General features: G+C 34.4%; 2 protein-coding genes across 2 annotated transcripts; one reads left to right on the top strand and one right to left on the bottom strand.

Moving 5' to 3' along the window:
• Positions 1–1843: 1843 nt before the first annotated feature.
• On the bottom strand, positions 1844–4153 carry LOC131656170 (lysM domain-containing GPI-anchored protein 1-like). The gene is made up of 5 exons (XM_058925929.1): positions 3386–4153; positions 2915–3032; positions 2469–2630; positions 2364–2395; positions 1844–2277 (listed from the first exon to the last, which is right to left on the bottom strand). The coding sequence occupies exons 1-5, from the start codon at positions 4029–4031 to the stop codon at positions 1997–1999; spliced, it is 1239 nt and encodes a 412-aa protein (XP_058781912.1). The 5' UTR covers positions 4032–4153; the 3' UTR covers positions 1844–1996.
• An 8452-nt stretch (positions 4154–12605) lies between these two features.
• Positions 12606–22985, top strand: LOC131662001 (uncharacterized). Its single transcript, XM_058931669.1, has 16 exons — positions 12606–13064; positions 13218–13349; positions 13614–13781; positions 13930–14199; positions 14367–14461; positions 15440–15524; positions 15610–15825; positions 16561–16620; positions 17104–17183; positions 18189–18508; positions 18597–18688; positions 18786–18915; positions 20095–21245; positions 21337–21635; positions 21762–21932; positions 22033–22985. The coding sequence occupies exons 1-16, from the start codon at positions 12825–12827 to the stop codon at positions 22166–22168; spliced, it is 3645 nt and encodes a 1214-aa protein (XP_058787652.1). The 5' UTR covers positions 12606–12824; the 3' UTR covers positions 22169–22985.
• The last annotated feature ends 1735 nt before the right edge of the window (positions 22986–24720 follow it).

Here is a 24720-nt window from a genome sequence, read left to right as displayed (position 1 = left end):
TTGATAAGTTATCTTTTTGAACTTTTAAAAATAAACTCAAAAGTATTATGAATATTGCTATAAGCCATTTTATTAAACTCGTCCAAACATTATCACAAAACTTATACTATATGATATTTCAATTCTCTTTCGAACAAACTCAATCTCGATAGTCATCCACCAATTCATTTATATGCACTTATATTTAAAATAGGAGTATTCGCGGACCGGTTTGATTCGATTTTGAGAGAATTTGATACTCAAATTGATTAAAATTTAATAGATTGGTTCGGTTTGAATTTGCAATTTTTTGTGATATAGATCAAGCCGAACAAAACCGAAAAACAACGAGTTGGTTAGGGTTGAATTGATCGGATAGATAAAAAAATGAAAAAATATTTAAAAAAATAACTTTTTTACCGATATTAATTTTCATAATAATATAAAAAATATAGTATTAATAGTATTCAATTGTAAATATCAGACTAGCAATTTTTTCCTCAAAGATTCAAAAATATCTAACAAGAAAATTATCTAACATAAAAACTTTTGAATCTATAACTAGTCACTTGACTTAGTATATATGATAATGAATGTGTTTCATAGCTTTATGCTCGGTTACCACATTAAATTAATAATTTTCTAATAACAAATTAAAATAGCATAACTTGTCCACATGCGACATTTTACTTTTTTTCTTATCAAAGCCGAATGCTTGGTAGTAATTTTCATGATTTTTAATTATGGTTGGTTTGGGTTGGGCTTGCGGGTAGAAAATTGTAAAACAGATGTCCGAACCAGTTGTTATTGAATTTTATTGGTTTGGTTTGGTTCTTGCTCGAACTGATAAAATGTTCAGATTCTGGTTTGGTTCGAATTTATCCAAACCAATGAACACCCCTAATTTGAAATGCTCCCTCTATTTTTCCCCTTCTATTTTGTTTTTCTTTTCTAAATTGTCGGAATTTGGAAGGATGATAAATGGACTAAGTGCATGTTTGGTTTACCTTTTGGAAATGCCAAAAGCAATTATAGAAGGGTAAAATTGATTCTACGTGATTTTAAGATGTTTGGTTAGGTAAAAGTAAAATTGATTTTTGTCTTTAGAATTTATTTTACTTGAACTACTTTTGCCTCCAGAATTGATTATGGATAATTTTTACACTATAATTTATTGTTCAACTCACTTTTACATAAATGTATTCAAACATAAATCAATTATGCTAAACTCAATTCTGATAAAATCAATTTTATCAAACTCAATTTTACTAGAATCAATTATATCCACCATCAATTCAAAATTACCATACAATTATTTTACAAGTTTGATTGACGCCGATATAAAACTGTGGGTGGAAACTGGAAAACATTACATTCGACGATGTAAACCTACATTATATTTGTATGGGTAGATCTTGACTCAAATTCCTAATAACGATGTCTTAAATTTGAGTTTTGTGAATAAAAAGAAAATATAGTTGAAATATTAGATCTCTATTAAATATTAAACACCAACAACGTATAAAAATAAATAAATAAATAATCTATGCAGGGTTTAGGAATGTGTCATTACCACATAAGCAATTAAGTCAAGATCATCCTATAACAGAAAACAATTGACGGATGAACTAAAATGACTAACATAAACCAACAGAAATTAATTTAGCAAAAGAGACTAGACTCACAACATATAGTAAACTAAGGTATATATTCTGACAGGAAAAAATATCTACATTCATATCCAACGCTATATGAATAGGCACCTTCATCAATTTCTTGGAACTTCTATTCTATGAATGACTGATAACATATTCTAGAACTACTGATTCTGGATGAACATAATAGTTCAGCAAAGCACCAGTAATAAAAGGCTAAACATAAGATTAAACTCGTAATTCCATAGTTTTCTAGATTCACAATCAGTTAAAGAGTACAAATGAATACTAGTAACTACAATAGATAGGAGCTCCTGTGGCAAAGACATAATTAAATTAAACCCACCACAAAATTGAGAAGATTACAATGCTACAGGGATCATCAACTTGACAACTAATAACACGAGTGGAACCGTCAAAGTGGGTAATGGTTTCACCAAGGAGCATGCGGCAGAAGCACCGGAAGAAATTCCACTAACAGGACCATTAGCCGGAGTAAATCCTGTTGAAGGCACCACAGAGGGTTTGGGTGATCTCCCATCAGTTCCATCGAACAGCGATGATGGCGAGGGTGCCGGTGCAAATACTGATTCTCTCGTAACAGTTGTAGGTGGGGCGATAAGAGGAGGAAATTGCTGTGTCCCTGCAGCATCATTTAAAATATATTTAGCACCACTTTGAAGGCGTCTCAGAAAATACATATATTATATATGGCTGCAGCGTACTGACCTGGGCATCGAGGCTGAAGAGACGGGGTCAACCTGCAGGGAGGAAAGAAATATTAAACGGGCATAAACTCAAAGAGAAAGGAACAAATGCAGAGGAGAAACATACATTGTCGCTATGGTGCCATTAACAAGACCATCATAACTGCAAGAAGTCACATTACAACCACCACCAGTCTGTTGCACGGTAACATTGCCAAGCATAAGATTGCTGCTTTTGCATTGCATGCTGGAGCAAGAAACAGCTAGAGAAGCCGGCATACAGTACAAACTGCAGAGAAAGTAAGAAACCCAAATACACAAGTAAGCCACCGAGTCGTCTCATTCTCAATCTCAACAATGGTCAGTTAGACACCGGGTAAAAATCAAGCAAGAATCGCATAGATCAGTTTATCATTAAAAAAACTAAATTGAAAACTTAACCCTGAATTCTTCGCCTACATTTTCAAACTTTTTCCTCAAACCAAACGACCCTACAAAAGTATCTAGATTTATGTATAAGGAGAGTAAGGTATGAATTGTAAACAGAATAAAGAAAAGATGCTTAGTAAGTACTTTAAGTTTCGGGGTCCACAGCTACATTGCACACAGTGACCGGCTGTAATGGCATAACTTCCATTCGGGACAAGCAAGCCGAAATCAGAAGCATATTTCGGAAAATTTGAAGCACATGCTGCAAAATGAATAACAATAGTCAGCAATCAAAGAGCAATACATTTTATACCATATACTGAATAAGCCCGTGTTTGGATAAACAACTTAATCAAGCACCAATAGCATAAGTACTTGAGTAAAAGTCATTTTCCTATAAGCTATAAGTTGTTTTCATGACTATCCTAAAAACTCATGGATATAAGTTGAAAGCAGCTTAAATACACCACAAGCTGCTATAACCAAAAGTTTCACCAATGCTTGAGCCAAATAAGTCAATCCAAACAAACCCTAAGTTAAATATAGAAATTACAAAGAAAAACAAAACACAAAACTATCACAATGCGACAAGATTAAGCGTGAATAAGACATTACCCGGGATAGGAATAGCAAGAATATCACCATCAGAGATAGAAGTACTCCCCATAGCATTAACATTCATCAAATCAGTAAGAGTAGTAAAATACCTCGCCGCAATATAACTCAAACTATCAAGCGGCTGAACAACATACGACAAATAAATAGCAGGCAAAGCATTATCAGAGCCATTGAAACAAGTACAAGGAAGCGGAACAACAAGGCTCTGTCCAACATCAAGAACAGACGGATCAGAAATAGAGTTAGCCTCTTTGAGCTGGTCAGAAGAAACCAAACCACCGTAAACAGAGTCAGCAATGGTGGAGAGAGTATCCGAGGGACGGATTTTGTAGTTCGTGGAAACGGATTTGCGAATCCCGTCAACACAGGAGCATGAGATTGGGATTTTGAGGAAGAGTTTGGAAGGGAGGATGTGGTGTTCCACGTCAGGGTAAGAGATGTCGATGGCATTGGCGGTTAGGAGAGAGATAGGGTCGATTTGGAAGAGGGAGGAGAGTTCGGAGACTTTGAGGTCTGTGTAGAGGGTGTAGCCGAGTAGAGCGTTGCATGAGTCGGAGTTTGTGCATGGTTCGATTGTTGATTTTGAGGTTATGGTTGAAAAAAGGTGGAAGAGGAGTGTGAGGAATATTGTAGTTTTCTGCATTGTTTGGGGATGGTGAAGTTGAAGGGTTTAGGGTTTTTGAGTTCTTCTCTCTCTGAAGAAGATGAAGAAACGAGAGAGAAGAGTTTTGGAAAGGGAAAGTTTCAGTTTGAAAGAGAGAAAAAGTGAGTTGAATAATAATAAGCGTAGTAAAGGACAAGAACATTAGTTGCCTCGCTGGACTGTTTTGTCCCTATGTGAATATTCATGTTTTGTTTTGTATAAAATTAAAATAAATGTACTATTTTTTTTTAAATGGAATTTCGGTTTTGTTGCAGAATAGGGGTTAACGGTATTTTAATTTCATGTTTGATGTTTGATGTTTGAAATTTGAAATGATATTGATTAGTTTATATTTTTTTAGAAAATGAAGTTGCTAATTTTGGATATTTATTTTCATGGTGTTTTATTTTTGTTTTAAAATGGAAAATGGAAATGTGGTTTATTGTTGTGATTGGGAGATTTGTTGTAGAGGGGTGTTTTTGTAATTTAGGTATTTGCTTTTTTGGCTTTTGGACAACCTTTTATGTCCTACATTGGAGCTGGTTGGTAGGTATATCCATGGTATGGTATGGTATGGTATGGTATGCTTTTTTAGGTATTTGGGCAAAGAATTGTAGATTTCTTGTTACCTTCATATTCATGTGCAAAAATAATATGATCATTAAAAATAGGAAAATGTTTCACCATATTCTCATGACATGAGATGGCAGTTGGTGATTGGCTTATTATCAACGTATCAATCATGATTCGTTTCTTGCTATTTTTACAGATTTTTTTGGTACAAAGCTATTTTTTTACATTTTAAAATCATTGTTTATTTTTTTACATATTATATTCGTGTTTGAGAGCCCCAACATAAGAAGAAAAAAATCAAATAACCAAATTTTTTAATTTTAATATTAAATTAACAAATTTTTACCATAATTTTTAATATAATCATATTTCAAACAAAAATAATAATTGAAGAGGGAATGCCACATAAATTTGCGCCTCCTATATTTTTTTATTTTTTTCATTTACTTGCACATTTGCGGATTTACGTGCGAATTTATCTGCAAAATTTTGATATTTTGTCTGTAGGTAAATCCACAAGTAACATCAAATCCATAGATAAATCTGCAAGTAATTAGAATATATATATATATATATATATATATATATATATATATATATTGGCGCCTCCTCTTTAATCTATTTTTTTAAAACATGATTATATAAAAAATTATGAAGGAAATATGGAGTGTCGGTATTGAAATGGGTATTGGTGTTAGTTCAGATATCGTCAAAACTTGTTTCTTATGAGACGGGTCGTTGGAGTTGGTGATGTAACATTCATATTGTTGGTTGATATATTTTGGTGAGAGGTGCACCTGCAAATTAGACATGTGAACGCACAAGGTAAAATGTATGTATCTAACGAGTAAGCAAATTGGTTCATTGATCACATATGGATGGTAATCCCTTATTTAAAGAATGGTTGGACCCATATGTGATACGTGAAATTGATATTGTCATTAAGGTGGTCTTTGATATCATTATTGGATCAACATTATTTTATTATTATAACTGACTCTAAAATATATGGTGACACATATTTAGTTTAAAATTTCTTCATGTAGCTTGAAACGATGTTAGCATGTTGTATTTTTAGATATTTGATTAATGCGTGCATTAATTTTTAAGGATGACTTCGGGGTAAACTAACACATTGTGTCATCTTTATACACTATGGTGAAATCTTAAATTTTGTGGCATTGGGAATCATAATTGGGCATGTTTTGTTCTTAGATATATATTTCTTTAGGTGACAATGTATAACATGTTTGGGTTGATTTGGTTAATTAGGCTCATGCCACTATACAAACCCATATACCTTTGGATCTTTTAATGGATCTAAACAACTTTGTGTCATAGAAAAGCTATAACAAAATCGAGATGGAATTGTTTGGCTTAGGGTGTAGTACTGATGTGGTACATGTGCCCCTAGATCTGTAGCCCAAGCTCGAGGTGGAAGATTAATAATTTTGTTGGACTGCCACATTTTCATTTGCATGTCATATTGACTTGCATTGTGATATGTTTGTGTGCATGTCAGTTCATTTACTGGCTTAATGATCATTGGTTCTATTGATTTTGAGAGTTAAGTTTGATCATGATGAGTAAATAAAGAATGTTTCGCAACCATTTATGTAATATTGTCATCGCTCATTTTTAAACTTTCTTGTTTTATAATTTTTTGCCATTCCTAAAGTTGTGTTTTCTTTAAAATTGTACATATTTGATACACTAGTTGATAAATCTACTTGTGTTAGGCTAGTTAAAGTCGTAATGTTACTTTAGGTGTAAGTCGTATGGAAAGAATGTGTCTCTTGTGCTTAGCGATTGTTAGTTTATATAATGCCTCCTCTATTGTGAGTCATTTGTGACTAATTTATTTGTCATTATGATACATGTTTCCTTGTCTAGCTAAAGACAATAAAAGGGAATCAAGTCTCATGTTTCTTTGTCTGAGATCAACTATTTAAGGCTAGTTTACAATTTAAGTGTCATGTCATGTCATGTCTTTTTTTTGCTTTATGCACCTTGGCTCGTAGGGGAATGGGGCCCTGGTAATCCATAGTTCGTGTCGAGAGGTAATGGCACTGGCCAATTATTGTTTCCACCAGGAATCGAACTCTGTATTCCCCGAACTCCGTCCTTAGCAGGAGCTCGTTTACCACTCGAGCCCAACATTTATCATAAATGAGTTATATTTAAACCTAAGTCCGCCTGCTCAACCTAATCCTCATGAATGAATTGAGTCGAGATGGGTTATGTCACGTCTATCAGACCTGAATCGTCAAAATGTACACACACCATTAAACATGATGTAAGTTCAAAGTGCACTTAATAGAGAGGTGAATAAGGTGTTTTAAAAACTTTGGTTAAATATGCAAAACTCCCCTGTAATATAGGTGAAATTCGCTTTTCCCCCCCTGTAAAATTTTTTTTCAAACAGCCCCCTGAAATATAAAAATACTATGTCTTTTGCCCCCTAAGTGTAAAATTTATCCCCCTGTAATATTTTTTGTTTGATTTTTCCCCCAGATTTAGTGTTTAAATTGCATGTTTAGGGGGGTAATCCAAACAAAAAAATATTACCAGGGGGTAAATCAAATTTCGCCTATATTACGAGGGTGAAAAGTGGTATAACCCTAAAAACTTTGGTTCGTATAAGCAATAATGTCTTATTTTTCTAGTTTAAGTTATGATGATAAAGCTGTAAAATGCATACAAAATAAAGAACACCGCGGAGTATACTGGTTCCCCTTATAGATCGAGAGTACTTCAGTCCCTTTACACATCATAAGAGATTTCAATATTGTTAGACAACGTACAGGCCTCACCGTAAGACTTCTATGACAAACTTCTAACAATATACCATAAGATAGCACCCCACTACCTTGATTTACAATAATGAAAAAAGCAACCACTTTCTTCTTACAACCACGACACTTTGTGAATAACAATTACGATTGATATTTTAACTTAAATCAAGAGATAAATTACAATGAAGTATATTTCTTCCCTTTGTACATAATCACAATCAAATATAAGTAAATTCAAGTGCTCAAAATAAGATAGAGAACTCTCTAAATGATATGAAATCTCTAAACAATAACTTGATAAATATGAAAACAGAAGTTGGATTATGTTTGAAATTTTGACAAAGAGGTTACTGTAATAAGTGAAGTTTAGGGTTATTTATATTGCCTAAAACACCCTTTCAACTAGTTGCAATCAATCACAAACATTCCATGAACAAATGAACTGATCTGGCAACAACATGAAAATTTGCACTAGTTTGCAATTGTATTCAAATACAGACTTTCTAACATTCAAAAACTGCAATTTGTATACACTGTATTCAAATACATGTGGCCGTATTCAACTATAGTTAAGTCAAAAATGGTTTCTTTTTGCTTTTGTTTGTCACTTGTATTCAAATACACCACTGTTGTATTCGACTACAGTTTGCCCAAAATTCAATTATGGAGGCAACTATATTCAAATACAAGTCAACTATATTCAAATACAAATCAACTGTATTCAACTACAAGTTCAAAAACTTGCAAAAATGCTTATTGAATCTTGTAAAAACTTTAACCATTTCAAAAACATGCTTTAATGCATATGTTATAGTTTCAACAAGAATAAGAAGAGTTCTCAAGAGCAATTGAAAGTATCGGTAATGAATTGTAACATGTACCTTGATTTTACATAGAGTTCACAAATCTTTACTTTAATACCATCTTCTAATCATATGTATTTGAATGATTTTTTGCTTCCTTTTTATTAAGCTTTACAGTTGATCTTGTTCTTTGTCTTCATAAAAAATATTAAGTGGCATAAACCTTGCACAATTAAATTCTCCTATTTTTTCACGATGACAAAACTTGACGTTGTTGATAATTCAAAGCTTTCTCCTTTTAATCCTATATTCAAAGCTTTCAAACACGCGATTTTGAGCAACAAAACCAACTCATCAACGAATAAGACTCATAGTCAAAGAATAAAAAATCATCAATTTGATTGATATTTTGTCATTGTTAGATAGGAAATTGAATAAGTTTTCCAATGTTTTAAACCGAGCGCAAATCGGAGTTACAGTTCTCAAGTTATGGCCAAAACAGTGATGTTGCTACTGGTGTCGTTCGCCCGACGAATGACAGGCTCGCCCAGCGAATCTGGCATGACATAAATACATTAAAAGGGGAAAATCACATTTTTAGGTCATGGTTTGGGTATTTTTTGCTCCAACTCCATCACCAAACATTTTTTAGGTTGATTAGCTTAGAAAACAACTATGGAGCTTGCATTTGGATGATCGGAGGTGGATTGATCATCAATCGGAGCTGATAAACCGGGAGATTTTCGGTTCATTTCTCTTCTTCTTTGTGTATTTCTCTTTGGTTGGATTTTGTATATGATTTTACTTTGAACTCATGTATATTTGTTGATCATGGTGTTATATAACATTTGCTTTACAAATCATTATTGATGTCTTCCTTAATCTTTTTGCTTTATGTTTGGATTTGGGTTGTTGTAGACATATACCTCACAAATCTTGATTAGGGATGAATATCTATTAGTTTTTAGATTCTAGAGATAGATTTAGAGCTAATATTCGTCGTGGGTATTGAAGCTTAATGCCTCTGTGTTGTTTGTGTTGGTAGAGAGATCGTCGACGCGAGCAATACGGTTGTTTGTTGTGTTGTTGAGGTTGGCTGAGAGATTGTCGCTGAGATGATATAGTAGTTCTATCTATGTTGGGTTAGAAATGACTTAGGGTGTGAGCGATGCTGGATGATATTGATGAGTATTGCAGGTTGAGTATAACTGATTGATAAGTTTAAATTTGTGAGAAGTATATTATATGGAATGCCTGATAAGTCTCTTCTATCTGAAAAATGATTTCTTTTTGTGTTAATATTTACTTTTCCGATTTTATGTTTTAAACAATTCAATCTTAACTCATAACTTTAGAAACTGTTGAATGATAGTTCAATGCATTAGTCCCTGTGGAGACGATAAATCCCCAGATAAATATTTCCAAAACTTTTGTTGCTTGTTGCGATACCGCACCAACAATAACCCTACACGTTCCTTGATAACTCCAGTTGTTTTGGTTGCAATATCCAAAAAAATAAAAAATGAGATTAAAAAACATATAATTGCACATTTATTGTCCTTTCTAAGCTTACAAATAGAGATAAAGTTATTTGATGGGTCGGGACGTGAAACACGTATTTCAATCAGAGTACGAGAACCATCTGCAATGGTAATATATGAAATGTCGAAAGGAGAAATATTTAAAAAATGTCGAGAATCAAATGTCATGTGATGAGTGATATCATAGTTAAAAACCCAAGCACTTTTGGAACCAATATTGACAACAATTAAGGCAAAGATAACAATAAATATATTTTCAACTATATTGGTCGATACTTGCAAAAATGTCTTCTCAAGAGAACAAAAAGGAAACAAATCCCAATAAATATTAATAAAGAGACACATAAACTCAATTTACGAGTAAGAGGAAAAAAAATAAACTGCGTTGACGGCATGTAGGATTTAAGTAAAAGCAAGACTCCCAAAACTGGGAGCTCGTGATACCATGTTGAAAAAGTACTTTCGATCATTTTAATATTTTTTATCATAGAGATAAATATAAACATAATGAACTTACTTAATGGGTCCATGTTAATAAAATTAAAACAACTACAGATGTTAATATTTCTAATAGTAAGTATTATACAAACAAACACAATTAGGTCCACTCAAGGATGGAGCTACTTACAGCTTTCTAGGGGCCAATGCCCCCGCTGTTATTCTCCTCATACTTATATTAATATTGAAATATACTTTATTCTTTTATCCATGTAATATTAAGTGAACAACGACATTTATCACATAAAGTAGCACTACGCTCTATAAAAAGTATTCAATTTTTAATAGGTAAATGTTGCTTTGAAATACATGCTATATACAATTGATTAGAATTCTAACGAATTCAATAATAACATCACAAGAACATAGTAGTATTTTGTGTCATGGAATTGGTATCAAATTTTATATCTACTATTCATCTTGATTTCTCCAAATTTAAAGTTTATTAAACAACACAAATCATATATTGATATAATATATAGTTAAATATATTTTAAACAATATAATTGTTAGTTATATACTCTAAAATCAGATTTAAACCTTAAATCTTTTACTTTGAATACTTTATGTTTTTAATAATTATTATCATTTTTTCTATGAACTAGAGAACTACTAATCATATTTTTACTTAAAATAATATAGATTTATATATAAAGTAATATATTATACTTGAATATAATTTTATTGCCCCCATATTCTCATTTTTCTAGCTTCTTCCTTGTGTTTACTAGTTCACTAACATATTTTAGTATGCAAGGTTTATTCTCCTGCGTGAGCTCAATGTGACCTCACTTGATATGCTTGCTTAGATTGATGTTGTTATGAACTTTACTAGTACCATCACATCAAATGCATATACTAATTTGAAAAGTGTTTATTGTGTTGAGAATCGAGGCGTAATGTCATATGCCTACAACAATATAACAAGCTTCTTTTCTCAACCTCGTTTACTTGACCCAACCTTTTTCTTTATGCATCAAGAATGATCTTGTTGACTAATTCGACATTTCTGTTTGTTTGTGAGTGTTCCACCAAGACAAAATTCTACTTGACATCAAAGTTATTATAAAAATCTTGGAATCCAGATGTTTGGTTTAACCTTGCTTAAGCAATTGATAAGGTTTTCCAGATTTTCTTCACATTCCTCTTTGTGTGGTTTACAATTATTTGAAAGTCATTATTTACTTAGAGATGTGAAACTTTTATTTTCCAACAAAATTGCATACTAGTTAACATAGTTGATACAGTTACTTGTTATTGTTTCTTTTAAATTGAACCATAGAGTCTCATGTATGTCGAGACCCAGGGCCGACCCAACGTAATGAGAGGCCTAAGGGGACTATAAAAATGAGTTTTTTTTGTTCATCCACTATAATTAAATATTTGATTTTTGGAAGTTCTAATATTTTTCACAACTAAATTTTTTGGTATCTACTGTGAAACTAATGTTAATCTAGGTAGTTATATTTTTCACAAGGACGATTATTGCTCCACTTTTGTTAACATTTGATAAATCATCAAATAAGATGATACAAAGGTCGGTGTGTGGTGGACATGTTATCTTATTCAGAAAGTTTTATAAGACTTTGTTAACTTCTCCTGCTTAAAGTCAATATTGAACTAATATAGATCTATAAATCAAGTTACCATTCTTCTTGAAAGCTCAAACTTCAGCACATTCTACTTGATGGAAAAGTTGGTATTGAAGACTACTCGATGTGATGGGAAATAATGCATGACAAGTAAAATACTAGTTTATCCAAATCACGATATCGTTCCTCTGCTCGTTGCAACAACTTACTCACAAAGCACAATGGCTAATGTACTTGTTCTATGAATTTTAATTATAGAGTCAACTTAGTACATAAAGTGAATGTGGTCAACTGTAGAGGTAACGAAAGTGATATCAGATTAGGGAGCTTATTTAAAATGTTTTGGATTTTCGAGGACTTGGTAAAACGACAAGAAGCATTTTGTTAATACCACTTTTCGTGTAATCATGAATCTTAAAAATTTGTCTTATTAAAAATAGAGAAAATTTTGTAGATATTTAGTAACTAGTTTCAAATACCATATTTTTGCGTTTCATTACACTTATGATGAAAAATTATGAACCGTTCACAACTTCAACAAAAACTCGCAAAAACTTATATTTGTCACAATTTTGTCGGAATTTCAAATATCTACTTTTTTTTAATAAATAATTTAAAAAAGTTTTGTTTAAAAAAATCGAATATACTATGCATACAACTATAAAATAACTTCTATTTTAAATATTTGACATTGTTGCCTTAAGAAATGTGATTTCGAACTCATTTTGAAGATCATTAGTTTACATTTTCTTATACTTAAACACACAATAAAATACTACACTTCCACTTTAATTTTTCAATCACAACTTGTTAAAAATGAAACTTTTAATCCCACAACATTAGCATATGGCGGGAACAGCCCCGAACTCCCTCCAATTTTTTCTCACGCTAAATTCAAGTCCTAATCACTCTCGTCTTTTCTCCCTCCACCATTATCCCAATTCCCAAAACCCTAACCGATAGATCCAACACTTTCAGTTCCACCTACGCAATGGCCGATCCCGTCACGGAACTCAGTCCCTCCGGCACCACCGCCACACCGCCGGCCCGTAATGTCCGCCGGAGGTTGGTCCAATCAACGCTCTTCCCTCACAAGGCATCAGAGCCCCGCAATAAACCCGAGGAGAATGGCGACAGTTGTGACGAACAAGATGAGGATTACTGCGAGACGAAGAATCGCAGGAAGAGAAAGTCTAAAGGGAAGGTCACTCCCGCAAATAAAGGCTCCAAGGTCGGTGATTCCTCTTTTGGCGTTTTATTTCTATATTTTGCATTTCAATTGTGAAATTGAAAATTCCATTGGAGTGATATGCCACTTAGAAGTTAAGACTTTGAATTCATTGTGTTTTATTTGAATCTAATTTTTCTTTGTGTGCTTATTCAGAGTGCCACACCAAAGAAAAATGCATCAGCTAATGGAATTATGGGGTCAACTTCGAGGAATGTTTTGTCTGATTTCGATAAAGTTGATAAAGCTAAGCCTGATTTGCGGTTAGAGGCAAAGTTGTCAGCTGAGGTTAGTGTGGATCAAATCTACATTGTTTGATTTTTGTCAAATACACAGCCACCTTTAGGACTAGGGTTCTCAGTGAATTTTATGATTTGAATTGCGTGAATTGGAAAAAATGGTAAACCTATGTTTGATGTAGTTGTAGTTTGGTGAAGACTTAAGCCTGGGACTTTCATTAATGTAGCTTTGGTTTGATACTTCCCTTCCTACTTAGACGTGATCTAGCAGTACATGACTTTCTTGTACTTGTTTCTTATGTTTTTTGATCAGGAAAATTCAAGGATGTTTGCAGGCCGACAAGTTCATCCATTTTTTTCATCATGTAAAGCTGGGAAGAAAGTCCAGGAGCTGTCTGAATCAGGAAGTGATCTATTCAAAGCTAAGAGTGGGGATGAAAGGATTACCTGTGGTCCTATTCATGTATTTGAAAATATCAAGGTACGGTACTAGTACTATTAATGGCTTCTATTTCCTGTTTGCTTTGCTTTGATGCAATCAAAAGGAGGTAGTAATATGTAATTGGTCTCTGGGTTTAGAATTCTACAATATCACATTTTTTCATTCAGGTGTAAAATTGTTAATGCAGGATGATACCTCATCGGTAGACTGGAGAAACTGGACATTTTTGAGAAATTCCACCCATGTGAATGGAGGATTAGAAAGTTCAAATTCTTCTGTTTATGAGGGTTCTGTTGAATGCTTAAATTTTGATAAGCTTCTTAGTACCTTACATCCATTGGGGGCTTCAAGCTTTCATTCTCAATGTCCAGAAAATCTGCAAGAAACATCATTATCAAACTCAACTTTACAAGAGGAGCAACCAAAAAGTGCTCAGATGCCAAAAAATGCCAAAGTGGTATATAATTTGTTCAATTTTTATTTTTTTAAATGAAATAATGCCTCCTATACATAACTGTGGCATGAAGTGGGAGCTAGTTTGTAGGGGCTAGAAACATCATCATCTTACGGTCTCATCTAAGTCACCTTTCTTTATTTGCTAACTGTTGACCAAAAATTGTTCAGGACTTGGAGGTGGATGAATCTGATACCTTTTCTGTGCTAGCTGGCTATTTTAGAAAGTCATGTACTGAGCTGTCTAGTAGATTTCTTCAAGAAAGGTAAATATATGCCAGAATCAGGCAACTGCATAATCACAGCAATACGATCTCTGTACATTTGACTGTTGTAATTATGCCTTTATTTATTTCACATATTTGCTAATGCTTATAGGTAGGTAAAACCCTCTGTTTAAGTTTTCTCTTTAACCATATATAATCTGAGTGAAATATGCGGAAGTCCTTTGTAAATTATTATATAGTGGAAAGATGGATGTTTAAACCATTAAATTCCCAGGAGCTCTTCGCAAATGCTTATGATCATTAATGTTCTTTGCTAATGTTTATTATAATCTCTTTACTAAACTTGTTCGGTTTTTCACTTTTATCTCTTTTACTTGGCAGTTCAACGAAGCATGTTAATAATTATAGCTGACTTAATCTTACAGAATTTGTATAATGCTTGTTCCATATAAATCCCAAATTGCAATTGTCTTGTCATAAATCTTTTAGCATAAATTTATGACACAGTAGGAAAGTTCCCAACTCTTTAATTTATACTGAAATCAACCCTGTAGTACTAATGCTAGGTCCTTAAAATTATCTCAAGAGATTAGAATGATTTTGCAAAACTAGAAAGTGTTCCAATGATTTTGGTCCTTCAGTTCATTCATTTTTTCACTACCATTGTGTGACCCTTAATGTCTAGCGAAAATTATGTCATTATTGACTGGTCTACTTGTGATTCTCTTGGGTTAAAGCAGAGCAGCTGTGCGATGATTTTTGATGCTGATATCTTGATAATCAGCATTTACCGTTGACAGCATTTTATCTCTGCTATCTTTACTTTCTTTACTCTCTCTTAGCCTACTTAAGCATTATCTTGTGTACTTGGTTTCCATGGCTAGTTCAGGGTTCAGAAGTGAAATTTACCATTCTTTAAAGATAAGATATTTATGACTTCATTTTTTAGTTCAGTAAGCTGTTTTTGACAATGAATTTTCCCTTGATAGTGGAGTTTCAATGTTTTCTATATTGCAGTCTGAGGTCATACTATGCTGGTTGTGAGGATATACCAGAAGGCAGCTTATGGGCATACAAATACAAGCCAACTAAGGCTGTTGAGGTCAGTTTTTTTGTCCCAGTCTTGTGTTTTTTTTGAATTTTCATTATCCTATATTACATTGTTTCATGATTCTTTTTTTTTGCAGGTATGCGGTAATGATGTATCTGTGAATTTCTTGAGTGACTGGCTACATCAGTGGCATGAAAGACGTTACAATCCCAGGAAGGAGACATCTAATAGGGATTCAAGGGTCATGCAAGATGATGATGATTATATCTGTTCTGACAGTGACTATGATTCAGAAGATATGAACGAAGAGGACTCTCTGCGGAATGTTCTTTTAATTACAGGACCAACAGGGGTATGTTGAAATCTACTTTGTCAAAACTTTGGCATGCACTTCATTACATGAATTGCTTCCTATGCTCATCATTTATGAATCTATTCTAGGCAATATTGTTCGGTAATATAATTGCCAGTTTCTGAAATCAGTATTAAAATATAGGTATAGTTTCAGGAAAAGAACCAGATGTTGAGATTCCAGAACCTTCAAATAAATATTTTTGTCAAATCAGGATAAAAGCTTTTGCCAATTGAAAATGGTAAATCCGTGGGGAAGTAGCATGCGAAAGAACAAACCAACATAGTGAAAAAAATTATAATCATATAACATTGAGTTATTTGAGTTATCCCAATATGATTTAATGCCTATGTGTTATGGGGAATGAGTTTTTCCCCCTAACAATAGGGACTAGCTATCATTGCATTTTTCACTCAAATGCCATGAAAAAGCATTAGATCTGGTTTCTGGTGCCCTTGTTACAAAGCCACGTCCATAATGAATACAGATCCAGTACTCTTAAATTTCTATATGGTTTATTGAATCCTAGGTAGCAAATCTACATTTACACTTTGTACCGTCTATACTTTGTGTAAGGGTCCTTACTTGTTAATGACCCTTCCCCCCTTCGAGTTTATTTGGCCGTCACCCTGTTGGTAATTTATCGTTATCTACCAGTTGCTAGAATAAATGTTTTTCAGTATAAACACTTCTTACTCGTATTGTTACTTAAGGCACAGCTCTATCATTTTACAGAGTGGCAAGTCCGCAGCAGTCTATGCTTGTGCCAAGGAGCAAGGCTTTGACATATTAGAGGTATGACCAGTTATTATTAATATATTTTACTATTTCATTTACGCCATAACTGATACACATTGTAAATAACCAGTTACCACCATGATTTTTTGAATGCATTGCTGAAGATCAAACATATTATCTATTAGCAAGATTTGGATTTGGTCTGATGCATTGTGAATTTGAACTTCGGGTTTAAGAGTGTCCTTTGCTGCCCAATGTGAAGACTGGTAGTCTGAAAGATTGCTATTTTTTATAGTTAAAAAAGCATTGAAAATTATGATGGAAAATGTTACTTGTACTGTCCAGTTACTGTCTTAGTCTTCACTAGGAAGTTACTGGAAACAGTTGTGCTCGTGCACAATGTATCCCTCTAACACCTTTCAACTTCTTATTTCTTAGAGTGCCTATTAGTCATTAAAGCATTTGTTTTCATTTGTCTGTCCTTTTAACCACGAATATACCCAAATATAATGGAGTTTACTGTTTGTGTTGCTTCAACAGCTCAATGCATCAGATTGTAGAAATGGAACTGTTGTAAAGCAGTATTTTGGAGATGCCCTTGGTTCACATAGGTTCAAAAGGTTTGTTAATCTGTGCTGTGTATGTTTGCTGAGAACTCATGTTAGAGATATATAATATAAAAACCCTTCATGCATTTTAATATAATAGCTTAAGCTTTAGGGCTAGTTAGTTCAAACGTGGCATTAGAACCTCTATGGTCAAGTGATGGCTTGATCCTCATCATTCCCATTCTTCAAATAAAAATGTTGAATTTCTGGTTGGGCCTATGCACCACACCAAGTTTGAAGGACCCTTATGGGAGCATGTCAGTGATATAATGTGAAAACCATTTATGAATCTCCACCTAACAGTATAAACATTAGAAATAGACGGCATTTCCAATCTTCTGGAGCTGAGTTATTATAAGCAACTCTACCTGCCTTATATCATACACATCGTTCACTTTTCTGTCTTACTTTGTTGGGTTAGTTGAGCATTCTACTTTTCTGAATAGGAGCATTTCATATTTCACAGTAAATCATTACTTAATTGAACATGAGAATGTAGATCTGTTTTTTACAAATGGATAAACAATAGTCTATTCCATAATACAAAAAAGTGCTGCTAGTTGCTGCCCTGCAAAATCACAGGCCTTCTCTGTTTGTTGTCTATGTGCCACTAGTTGGAGATTTATAAGCTATATTCTTGTGATCATCCAATGGGTGCGCCAGAAAACCAAATTTATTTGTTAAGGAAGCAAATAGGAATTATCAATTAAGTACGAACTTAGCATGAAGAAATAGTGTTGTAGTTCCTAAATGTCATAAATTATAACTTATAAGCTTTTGATGTGGGTCTGGGAAGGTTCTCCCTCCTTCAATCTTCACTGAGATATAGAAAAATGAAATAGTAGGTTTATGGGAATTGAGAGTATTGCGCTTACAATTAGGTCTTAGTAAAATAAGAGTATGCCACTTATAATTAAATTGCCCGTGTACCATGATTCAATCTATTTTTTAGTAGAACCATAGCTTTTCTGTGATTCTATTCTGTGATAATATATCTTACTCAATGTTAATATTCAGGTTATCAGAACATACTTCGAGTTCACAGAAGATAACTACAAATTTCCCCACAGCTCCTGCTTTGATTAATGATAAAGCTGCGGATGAGGTGAATGCCGGAGTAATTGAACTAATAACCTTATCTGATGATGAAGCTCGTAGCCCATGTAAAACATCCCAAAAGTTACTTGGCAAGAATGAAGCTGTTGCATGTGATAAAGTCCAAACTCTGATTCTTGTTGAGGATGTGGACATACTCTTTCCTGAAGACCGTGGATGTATTGCCGCAATACAGCAGATTGCTGAGACAGCAAGGGGTCCAATTATATTGACCAGCAATAGTAAGATTACTAGTTGGAATAATGTATTTTTGCTTAAGATATAGCATTTATCAGTTATCCATATTTAAGAAAATGTATTGTTGTATAGGTGATAATCCTGGCCTTCCAGATAATTTTGATAGGCTTCATGTTTCATTCTCATTGCCAACGCCAAAGGAGTTGCTTTGCCATTTGTACTCTGTATGTGCACAGGGACTTTCCTCCTTCCTCCCTCAAGCAATAAAAAAAAATTATTGTCCCAGTTTAGATTAATATATAGTATATCAATGACCTACAGGTTTGTCTCGGAGAAGGAACCCCCATCCATCCTCTTCTACTGGAGAAGTTTATACAATCCTGTGATGGAGACATCCGGAAGACCATTATGCATCTTCAGTTCTGGTTGCAGAGTAAAATATTCAGTAAAGGTGCGTCACACATCATTCTTGTTGTCAGACACTTGTTTATTGATATAATTCAATTAAGACCAGCTAATCTTGATTCATTTTATTTATATGTATATAATGTATTTATTGGCTATGGTAGAATTTTAAGGTGATACTAGCCTATGTTATCAAACTCGGCTATTCCGGCCGTTATCTCGGCACGGAACAGCATAACCAGGAAAACTGCGTCAGGCCGCGTCCTTCCGTAACATATGGGTGACTCGGCCGGAACGGCCGCGACAGTGGGTTTGGTTCAGAACGACACCGCTGACGTGGCTGCTCCGGCCGTGTCTGCTGTATATGATATTTCCCTTGAATTTTTAAGGATAGCAAGGTTATTTTATTGAATTTTATTGGCATTTGGAAGAATGTTTTGCGTAAGAATTTGGTTTTTCTTTTGTAAATATGAATATTTCATGAATTTTGATTAGTTTATTTTAGTTTTTAACAATTATGTGTTCATTAGTATTAACTGTATTAGTATCTGCGACTCTGCGTCTATAAAATATCTGCTGTTCTGCTCCCTGCTCTTGTTCCGTTCCCTTTTTGGGGATGGCTGCGGCGCACAGCTATCAGAGATTGGTAACTTGATACTTGCCATCTTTGAGCATAATATGAATAAAATTAAGCAAATATATTATGATAAATAAAACTGTGGGGAAACCAGCAAAATTCATTGAACCATAGTTTATATATATTCATAAAGTAAATTGCTTGTTGGTGATTTGTCTTCATATTTCCATGATAAGAATTAGTTACTGTATCAGCATGAATTTCCCCCTCCCTCCCATGTTGATTTTTGGTTTCCACATTGTTTTAAGTAATGTAAAGACTTCAGTAAAATGTCAAGTAATATTCTACAGTCATATTATTAGTATATAACACACTGTTAGGTATCAGTGCTGTTTACTCTATTAACATTCTGGTAAATATGTTGCCTCCTTTACTCACTCCCTTCCTTTTACACTGAGTTTTGACTCCATTTCAGCGTGAGGATTTTTTCACCTAAGATAAGATGCAATTAGAGTTAACTCTGTCATTTTTTTATGGCGTTTGTGCTTAGGGAATAATTTCAAAATATATTATTATGCACAATTCCCATTATCTTATTACCACTTTAATGGCTTAGGAAACCTTATGAATCCCCCCTTTTTTGTACAGATCTAAAAGCACAGACAGGCTATCCCTCACTTCCATTTGATCTTGAGGGTGGTCATCAGATACTACCAAAGATAATGCCGTGGGATTTCCCTTCAGAGATATCCGAACTAATTGAGAATGAATTTGTCAAATCAGTAAATATAATGGAAGAGAATTGCAGCATGCAAGGGTTAGTTGAAGAAGAGCTTCTTCAAATAAATGAAAGCCAAAATGATTCAGATGAGCAGTATATGGAAACTGATTATATAAAAGCCAAGAAGGTGGAGATGATTAAGAGAAATGGGTCTGTAACAGATTACGGCGAGCTTGAAATTCAATACAATGCTATTTCTGAGTTTCCTAATTCTTCTGAATCTCCTGAAGCATCCTATCTGCAAAATGGTCGAAGGAAACTTGTAGTAATGTCCTCTGATTCTGAGGAGGAGGATTCAAATAACCGATATCCTCAAGACACAGAGGATGAAGCTAACAAGAGACATTCCATCAAAGAAAATAATGAATGTACCTCTGAGATTCAGTTGAATGAAAACTGCCCCAGCACATCTTTTCGTAAGCTGGTCTGTTCTGAATTGGAGGATTCAGATGAGGAGCGTGATAAATATTCAAAAACAGCTGATGTTAAATGCATAAATGAGACATCTAAGTCATTTGATATATCCTGTGTACCAGAATCATCGATTGTTCCTGAAACTGCTATTGAAAGCGGAGCAGATACAATATCTGGAGCGGTGTCTTCTCGTCACTGTCTAGAAGTTTCTATGAATAATGAGTCGAAACCGTTATCTCTATGTGCTCGGAGGCGGTTAACAAAATTATCACACAATTCAGATATGTTGACTGATGCTGAAATTCCAGATTCTCCAAAAGAGGCTCTACAAGATTTTCTAGATGAAAATATGGAAACTACAATTAATAAGGTGATGGATGAGTGCAGTCGTGTGGATTTCAAATTAAAGTCAACATTTGTTGAGTCGAGTCCATTATTGGAGACAGATATGGTACAAAGTTTATGGAAAAAGCTCCGACAAATGGATTTAAGACAGCATACTATCTCAGAACAGCTAGGGGCTTCTCAAGTTGTTAAACTTGCTAGTGGGTTGAGCAATCTAATTTCAGAAGCTGATTTGTTTCACAATTACCAACATAAACACGTGAGTGCTTTTTATGGTTGAAATGAAAATTGTGAAAGTTTTCTATCTTTTGATGTCCTTCACTTAATTATAACAATTCATGAATTCGCAGGATATTTTGGAGCCCCAGAGCTTTGTTTCTAATGAAGCTACAACTAGTTGTTATAATGACGAAACAATGATGTCCACAGTTGCTGTACATGGGTTTTGTTCTTATGTTAAACTTATAGCAGATGTTGGATCAAAGTTGGGTTGTGTGAACATGATTGATTTAGCTTCTGAGATGCTGGCTTCCACAACTGATACAATGACATTGGGGAAATTATCCAGACATGATCTTGCCAAAAGCACTGTTATTTATAATGGGAAGGAATTAGAGTTGAACAACCCCATAAGTAATGTGAAGAAGAGGTATAATACACTATTTCATCCGAGTTATGATTCTTTCTGATAGTATTTTTTACTGTTTCTTTTATTTTTATGGTGTTTTTGCCACATGTTAATGTCAAACCCTTATTTTGGGAATCGGTAATACAGTGAAAATAAAGCATCTCTGTTTGAGGTTGTCCAATCCATTGTTCCTGAAAGAATATCCTTAGCAGCACTGAAGGGTGATATCTTCTATGAATATCTATCTTCATTGCGCCAAATTTCAAGGTCAGAAGCAGTCCGTGTTTCACAATGTGTTGAAAAGAAGAGAAGAGGAAGGTAAGTGTGCTGCAAATTCAGTTGTTTTCTCCCTTTTGATTGCCATAAGTTAACCAGATATCCTCAAATAGTTGCTCAATCACTTGATGTTTAAATTCAGGTCGCGGGGTTTTCAACATTATTTGAGCAGATGTACAATGTTGTCCCCTGAAGCTATAACGTTGGTCAGTGATGGTGATTTGTACAAAAAGATTTCTTCACAACATACAACTAACGTGGAAAGTACACCATTATAGCTTATAGGTTTACTAATACAGCTATCGATTCTCTGATATATTGGTAATTGGTTCCTTTAAGCAAAAAACAAGAACACCCCCATGAATAACACAGTATGGTGAAATGCTATGCACTGGAGTATGGAAAAGAGGCTGACTGAAACCCCTCCTTAGGTTGTTAAAAGTCCATGTCGTTTGTTTTTGCAAAAAGATGACTCTTTAGGCTGATGTTGTAAATTAAAACTACAACAGTGGTTGATAGAAGTTACAAGTAGGAACTGCCAAATTCTTAAAAATGATTTACTAGTCATGTTTTTGTAAAGCTTAAATTAGTTATCATCTTTTTATCAAAAAAAAAAAAAGTTATCATCTTTGTATGTACGAATTGTTCTTGGCTGTTTCATTTGACAGTCTTTTTGTCAATAACATGCATTGTATGTTAGAAACATTAGAAAATTGAAATGGAAAGTGTTTTTTTTTTCTTGTGAGATTCGTAACCCCATAAGAATGTAGAGGGCTCTTACGTTTTAAATATTAACTAAACTCGTGTGGATGCATGTTCAGAGTATATCGCATCCATTACCTACTTAATGTTATTTTCAGTTCCAGTGTTATACTTATCTACATTAAGCATTTGCAGCCACGCCGTTACCTTTCAAATTCCATTACTTACGCCTCCCAAGCTATGGCCATGCCGTCAACACATCAACTCTTTGCGCTAACCAAACCACCACCGCTGTCCCGTAGGCACATTCCAACATCGTATTTTTTGTATGGAATATCTAAATTTTGTGAATATCTATATCTCCCTAATGTGTGTTAATTATATCGGTCAAAGCCTAAAAATATGGAAACCAAGGTGATCTTTTGATAGTTCACTTGGACAAAGCAATTCAAGTAACATCATAAAGACTATCTCGAAGCAATTCGTCTCTTTTTCTCATGAAACTTCTCATCAGATTTCTCTGATCTTCTTCGTTGGGCATCCACAACCGTATTTGCTAACCGATCCAATCATCATTAACATCTATAAATGTCTACAATGATAGCTTCCAAAGCAACTCGATCAGTCCTTCATCGCAATGTCATCTCTATGACAAAAGTCATCACATCGGTCCTCGCTCTTGCATCTGAAGAGCCGCTTCCTCCCCCTGAGATATGCGACCCGATCCTAGTGACGTCCCTAATCACCGCCGTCAGATCTTAACCTCTCCGCCAATTGAACATGGAAATTTCCAAGTCCAATCGTCATTTCAACCATTTCAACAACTACTTCAAGGCCAACCATCGAAACAAACTCTACCTCCACCACAATTGCAATTGTTGGAACCAGAAATGTCTCATGATCTCTAACTACTCCAGGCCGTGTTTAGGATCCAAGAAGTGAACAAGCTTGTTGAAAACCTCTATAACCTGATTGCGGCTAAACTAGAGCGCCACAACACGACTACCCTGGAACCGTTCTATTTGCCTCTCTTTCTAGCAAGAACAAGATCCCTTCATTACCTTTATTACAAAAGGTCACGTGGTATTATTTATGTGGGCTTATTTATGCTGAACTCTTTGAGAAGGGGAGATGTTGTCACTTTACATGGACTCCCCTCTACATGCATTCAATGGTTCTGTGACCAACCTCAGTGGCAACTTAGAACCGATGGTGACCCTTGAAGAAGAAAGATATGCAAGGATAGTAAAAGTGTAGTTTCTGGTAGTCCTCTATAAAAGTATTTACAACTTCATCTTGAGAAGGCCTTTCTTCGCAACTCTTGATATATTCACTTTCACCATCCATTGCAACTTTTGAGATATTCAATTTTATCATCCACCAGAAGATGAAATATCACAATGCTTGTGATGAACCAATAAGTGTCCATGTTGATCTAACAAGATCCCATAAAATATACAAAACACCAATAAATGACCTAACCGCGACAACCGTACAATGGAAGGAAAGGTGAAAAGAGTCGATCCATCCAAGCAACCCCCTAGACGTTAACATTGTTGATTTTGACGTGAACCTACACAAGGCCACATCAGATGACAAACGCAACTCGCGGGGACCCTTCCCCATTGAGGATAAAATGAAAATTATAAAATTGACTCCATATGGTGATTTCATAGGACTCCAGCTTGACGAAAATCCAACTAGAAAGGTAAATATTGGAGCCAACCTTCCTAACTTCGTAGAGAGAGACCTCACCAAGTTACTTAAGTCCAACAACGACCTATTCATAGTCACCCCAAATGAGATGCCTGACATTGAACCTTCCACCTAGTATGTATCCTAGAGGAGAAAGCCAAAGCCACCAAGAACACCGTCATAGAGATCATTCAAGAAACTTCATTTTATAGTTGAAGTAACAAAATGTCTATCTAAATGGTTCTAGTCCAAAAGGCATCCGACAAGTGGAGAATGTGCGTTAATTACACATATATAACAAGGCGTTCCCTAAATATTCATACATGTTTCACAACATTTACAAGTTGATAGACAACTCTAATGAATATAAATTGTTATCATTCATGAATACATATTCCATGCACATTAAAATTCCCATGTGTTGTGAAAAACG

This window comes from Vicia villosa, linkage group LG3 (genome assembly GCF_029867415.1).
Source record: "Vicia villosa cultivar HV-30 ecotype Madison, WI linkage group LG3, Vvil1.0, whole genome shotgun sequence".
In the NCBI taxonomy this organism is placed as follows: Eukaryota; Viridiplantae; Streptophyta; class Magnoliopsida; order Fabales; family Fabaceae; genus Vicia; species Vicia villosa.
This window is presented reverse-complemented; position numbering and strand designations above follow the sequence as displayed.